The following is a 6,125-nucleotide window of genomic DNA, read 5'->3' on the forward strand; positions in this document are numbered from 1 at the left end:
TTACTCACCTTTGCACATCTGAATGCAAGTCTTCCCCGTTCCGTTGTTTTGTTTCCCCTGAGTCAAACGATGAGCGAAATGAGACTGGCACAATAGGAAAAAGGAGGTGCGGGCAGGAAGGGCTGGTTGGCCCTTTCACTTCTCTTTGTTCCCCAGCTCTCTTTTCTAGGGACAGAGTTATTGAATTCCTGTGCCATTCTGATGAAGTGGGCACTTCAGCATGTTTGCATGTATCAGTATGTCCTTGCTGTGAGCTGCTGTTTTATTTTAATTAATTTATGTTTTGGTTTATCCCCATGTTTGGGAACAACTTGCACTAAAAGAACACAGTCTTTTAATAAAGCCATTGCTTGGCACCCCAGCCTGAAGAAAAATTATTAAGGGGTGTTTTACTTGTACATTTCTTTCTAAAGATCTTCCGAAGGGTAGATTCTTCTTCCCCCTCCCTTTTGTCCCCCAGTTTAAGGGCTTGCTCTCAAATACTTGAAGGGAAAAAAAGTTTTATTCATTGCAATGGTATGGTAGGCAGAATTCTCAGATGAGTGCCCCTGAACCTGTGAATGGAACATCCCTAAACCTTGGATTCTTTCCGCTCAGATCGCCACTTTTCAAAAACTTGAAGGCAATACAATATGCCTAATGTGAAGTCTAGAAGACAAAATTTAGTTTTTCCTTGATGACTCAGAAATTGGTTCCAGGTCTTAAGAAATCATTACCACTACTGGTGGTTGGAAAATAGTCGTGAAGGACGTTGAATCAGTGTTGACTAACAGATGTATCTTTGGTGCTGCCTTTACGGGGTGGGGAGTTTAAAATAGAAAATGTTATTGAAACTGGGAAAGTTTAAAATCAAGAGAAAGCAAAATTCAACTTTCAGCACTCTCGGGTGCCTTTGGAGAAGCTACTTCTCTCCCGGGCAGGATTTTGTTTTGTCTTAATATACTGTGAAGATAATAACATCTACTGAGTAGAAAGGCATATGTGAAACTATTGATATGGAAAGTGTATCCTAGAGTGTAAGTAGTCACAGTTAGAATGTTACTGTTATTAATTATATTGATTTTATTTCTGACACATACCATAAGATACAAAACTCTCCACTATTGTTGGTTTACAGACACACACATATTCAGGTATAGACGTGGGAACAAAAGTTCCAGGAAGGGCCTTTGCAGTCCACCTGATACCACTGAATTAATCCTAACAAAGCTGCTTTGAATGGCATTTCAAACTGTACTAAGGAAAGATTCAATGTGTTCTTTTTAATTTGAAACAATATGATTACAAAGAGTTACTCCAACCCATGATTCACCTGGAAAGAAGCAACACTGTTTTGACCTGATTTGTTTTCTATGCTCTTATAAAGACCATCTCTTGATAATATTTTCTATCTTGTTGCAATTTTATTGCTGTAGTCCTGTCTGGATAGACATGCTGGAAAAAGAAAAGAGAAAGAAAGGCTGAGAAAATTTAGTACAAGGCCTACAGATAAGTTTACTCTTTGCGGGTACACAGGGCAAGGAGACAGCCCTGCTAGTCTCTCAAGGATTTTGCAATTCAGTGAAAGCTATTCACTTAAATACAAGATAGCGTAAACACACCCCTGCCGTGGAGACTATTTTATTTGTACAGGACTTCTGAGGCTATAAATCTTTGTAGGAGCTGATAGACTCATCTTTCTCTCACAGTGGCTGGTGGATTTGAATCACCAATCAGTTACAGGAAGTAGCATGTGGAGGAAATCCCCAGAGCTTAGCAATATCAAGGAGCAGCACTGTGGGCTAACCGAATCAATCATCTTGGTCAAGACGAGGCAGGGGCCAGAGAAGAGCCCTGAATCTGTTAGAGACCTCAGTGAGCATTAGGAGTGGTGAGCATGAGCATTCACCTTCCAAGTGCTCTGTGCTGCATGACCAAAAGCTGCCATGTGTCGTGTGTGTTGATGTGAGTAAACTGTTCTCAGACGAATCTCAGACTAGACTTTTCTTCTGTGTGTTTTGATGCATTTGCACCCATTGAAGGCAAGTAGATGTTGACTCATGGTTACCCCAAAGGACAGAGAGTGCTCCCAAGGTCAGGCTCGGTATGGAAGTAGACTGCCCTGTCTGCCACACCTGTCTTCCTGTGGTTTGAACTGCTGATCTTCCTGTGAGCCGCCAAGCTCTTTAACCCCTGAGTTACAGGGACACTTGTTTAAATTCCAAGGAGATTTCGACATTTTTCAACAATAGGAGGAAGACCAGATAAAGCTGTTTAAAGCATGCTTTCTTTCTTCCTCCCAAGATGTCAACTGTGGTTATTTTTCTGGCTAGATTCTGGGATCTTTTCCTCTCTCCTCCATAAGTCCCCCATTGAAATACTATTGTTTTAAATAAAATTGAACTCATACTGAGTCCTTACTTAAGTCTACTCATAGTTTGAAATGCCGCCCAAAGCAGCTCTTTGTCACTGTTCATTCAGAGGGATCAGGTTCATGACAGAGGCCTTTCCTGGAGCTTTGGGGGTTCAGGTTTGTACCTGAATATGTCTGTACATCAACAATAGTGAAGAGTCGTTTATGGTATGTGCCATTTGAAATAGGATAAGTCTGTTGAACGTTTCACTTGCCTGTCTCTGTCACTGTCATTACTAGCAAGGGCAGTAATTTCTAAACAATCGGTTGGAGTCTGTGGGAGTATCTGGTGTCATCTATCCAAATGCCATCAGCATGAGTCAGGGTCAGGGTGTTAGTCCCAAGGCACACAGATGTAGTCAGGTGCCTTTTCAGACCTCTTCACGGGCCAACTGTGTGCTATGCCTGGGGCTTGGTGTCTTCCCTGTGAAATGAATGGAATTAGAGTAGCAGATGTCGAAACAGCATGTTGGTCTTTTTGCCTACAGAGAGGGCTATGGTGCTGGCTGCCAGACCTCAGAGAGTTGTCTGAAAGCAGTCTTGTCCCACAGGAGCCTCTTTTGAGAAACTAGCATTTAACGTCAGTGGTTTCTCTCTGTGGAGTCTTAGACAAGAAAAAGGGTTTCTGAAGTGATACTGAGACATATTCAGTTGACTTGAAAAGAGGCAGCAAGAGGCTATGGACTATGAAAATGATCCCAGGACTTACTGCCTGGCACAGCCTTTCAGCTCAATGAACGCTGGAGACTTGAACTCGATTGGGAATACTGTGAGTATAGAACAAGGCTGCCTGAAGGTCCAGTGGCTAATAGGACACAGAAGAGGTTAAATATCACAATTCAGTAACAGTTACAGCTACATTTACTAAGTACCAACCAGGCTTATAAACCTTATTTCAATGGTTCTCAAACTTTTAAAAAAATCATTTTATTAAAAAAATCATTTTATTGGGGGCTCATACAGCTCTTATCAGAATGCATATATGCATCCTTTGTGTCAAGCACATTTGTACATTTGTTGCCATCGTTTTCAAAACATTTTCTTTGTACTTGAGCCCTTGGTATCAGCTCCTCCCCTTCCCACCTTCCTCCCCTACCCCCCTGATGAGCCCTTGATAATTTATATATATATTTTCAAGTCTTACACTGACTGATGTCTCCCTTCACCCACTTTTCTGTTGTCTGCCCCCCTGGGAGGGGGTTATATGTAGATCATTGTAATGGTGTCCCCCTTTCTCCCCTGACCTTCCCCTTCCTTCCTGGTATCGCTACTCTCATTATTGGTCCTGAGGGGTTTATCTGTCTTGGATTCCCTGTGTTTCCAGCTCTCATCTGTTCTCAAACTTTTCTGTGCACAGTCATCCACGTGCTTTCCTGATGGTCAGGGATGGGCCTAAAGCTAGCTTTTGTAAGAAGGTCCCAAGTGATGCAGGTGCTGTGTGCCGTTGCTGAGTGCCCTAGGGTCATTTGCAACCCCATGTGACAGAGTAGAAGTGCCCCACAGTCTTCCTGGCTGTTATCTTTACAGAAGCAGATTGTCAGCGCTTTCTCCCACGGAACCACAAGTGGGTTTGAACTGCCCACACGAGGCCTCCTTCTTGTTGTGGCTGATCCCCCAAACACAACTCAACTCCGGCCATTACCTATAGGACAGGATCTAAGTAGCCCTGTGAGTTTCTGAGTCTGTAACTCTATAGGAGTAGAAAGCCCTGTCTTTCTCCTGGAGCACCTGCTGGTTTCCAACTGCTGATCTTGCGGTTAGCGGCCCAAGTGTAACCCCTACAGCACCAGGGCTCTGTTGTAGCTGATTGAATGATATTTGATCTAAATAGCACAACCTCAATTTTACAAGACAGATACATTTTCTCCAGTGTACAGATGGAGAAACAGAAATACTCAAGGTGTTCTACTTCATCAGTGTAAGAAGCAAGCATTTCAGTGGCATCCCTAAGAGGGGATACAGCAGGGCTGTGGACCGCACTGGGTGGCACTCAGAGGGCGCGATACTAAAATGAATGTCTGGAAAGTTTTTGTATAGTGTTTCAACTGAAAGTTAGTATTTTTCATAAAAGTCTCCCAATGGTTAGTTGTAACTTTTTTTGTTTTGTTTTTTGGTAAGCAGAAATCACATGAATGAATATACCTCAAAGGAAAAGAAAAAAGAAAAAACAAACAAAACCCAAACTCACTGCCATCTAGTAGATTGCTACTCATAGTGGTCCTATAGGACAGAGTAGACCTGTCCCTGTGGATTTTGGAGACCAACCTTGATGGGAGTAGAAAGCTCCATTTGATCCTGAGGAGCAGCTGGTGGTTTTGAACTGGTGACCTTGTGGTCAGCAGACCAATGCATAAACACTACACCACCAGGAGCCCCCTAAAAGGCAAAAAATCTGTGCCAATTTACTTTTTGAACCTTTTAATGCTTCTAATGCTGAGTGTCCTTATTATTCCATTTCAACGAGGTGTGAAGTCTGTTTGCTATAACTGCCCATTGCTGTTTTCCTGGATGCTGGTGTTTTATACTCAATACTTTGGTCAAATTGCCTGTTGTTTAACTCCAATATTATGATAACCAGTATTTGTATACCTATACTAATAATTTCTGAGAATGAAGCACTAGTTAAAGGAAAGGAAAAAGAAAAAATTAGAAAATGGCTTCTGCTAATAATGTTTTCACTAATAATCCTGTAATTTAATGTAGAAAGATTTTACACATTTTTTGTTGTTGTTAGTCTTCATATCATCTAAAAATAGTATATCTAAGCAATTTTAAAATGGTATCACACATTATTCTATGAATAAGACTAACAATAAAAATTACCAAGGGTTTTGTAGGCTGGCAGGGCAGGTGCATCATGAGTCACAGACAACACTAGTGACGCTGCTGAAGGATGGGAACTGTCCATCTGACTCTGAGTCTCCTATCTGCCCCACTCCTTACAGAATGTGGAACTCAACTCACTATCGATTCAGATTTGTAGATATGTATTTTCTACTCAGTCATCCAGATTTTCTTTATATGAGCTTTTGATTCATTAAAAAATAGTTCTAACATTTATCATCACTAATCTTTAGGGATAAATTATGTGTGTTCTAAATTATTCTTTCATTTTCATTACACCTTTTAATATCTATTCTTAGTCACACAAACACTTTTCAAGTTATTTCCATTTCTGATTAATTGCTTCTCTGACAGAATATGACACTAAAACATTAAATATTGATCCTCACTAAATAAGAATATTCTCTCAACCTCACCCCTAAAAACTAGAGTTTTTCACGAAGATGGCACCAAAGGCGAAGAAGGACACTCCTGCGCCTCCCCAAACGGATGCCAAATCAAAGGCTTTAAAGGCCAAGAAGGCTGTGCTGAAAGGCGTCCACAGCCACAAAAAGAAGATCTGCATGTCACCTATCTGCCGGTGGCCCAAGACCTTGAGACTAAGAAGCCAGCCCAAATACCCTGGGAAGAGCGCCCCCAGGAGAAATAAGCTGGGCCATTATGCCATCATCAAGTTCCCCTTGACCACAGAGTCTGCCATGAAGAAAATCGAAGGGAACAACACACTTGTGTTCATTGTGTTTGTCAAAGCCATCAAACACCAGGTCAAACAGGCTGTGAAGAAGCTCTATGACATTGACGTAGCAAAGGTCAACACCTTGATAGGGCCTGACGGTGGGAAGAAGGCATATGTTCACTGGCTCCTGACTCTGACGCTTTAGATGTTGCC

General features: G+C 41.8%; 1 protein-coding gene across 1 annotated transcript; it reads left to right on the forward strand.

The window, feature by feature from the left end:
- The first annotated feature begins 5,678 nt into the window (after nucleotides 1-5,678).
- Nucleotides 5,679-6,117, forward strand: LOC142448946 (large ribosomal subunit protein uL23-like). The gene has a single exon (XM_075550735.1). It carries the CDS (start codon nucleotides 5,680-5,682, stop codon nucleotides 6,115-6,117), a length of 438 nt encoding a protein of 145 aa, XP_075406850.1. The 5' UTR covers nucleotide 5,679.
- The last annotated feature ends 8 nt before the right edge of the window (nucleotides 6,118-6,125 follow it).

This window comes from Tenrec ecaudatus, chromosome 5, assembly GCF_050624435.1.
Source record: "Tenrec ecaudatus isolate mTenEca1 chromosome 5, mTenEca1.hap1, whole genome shotgun sequence".
In the NCBI taxonomy this organism is placed as follows: Eukaryota; Metazoa; Chordata; class Mammalia; order Afrosoricida; family Tenrecidae; genus Tenrec; species Tenrec ecaudatus.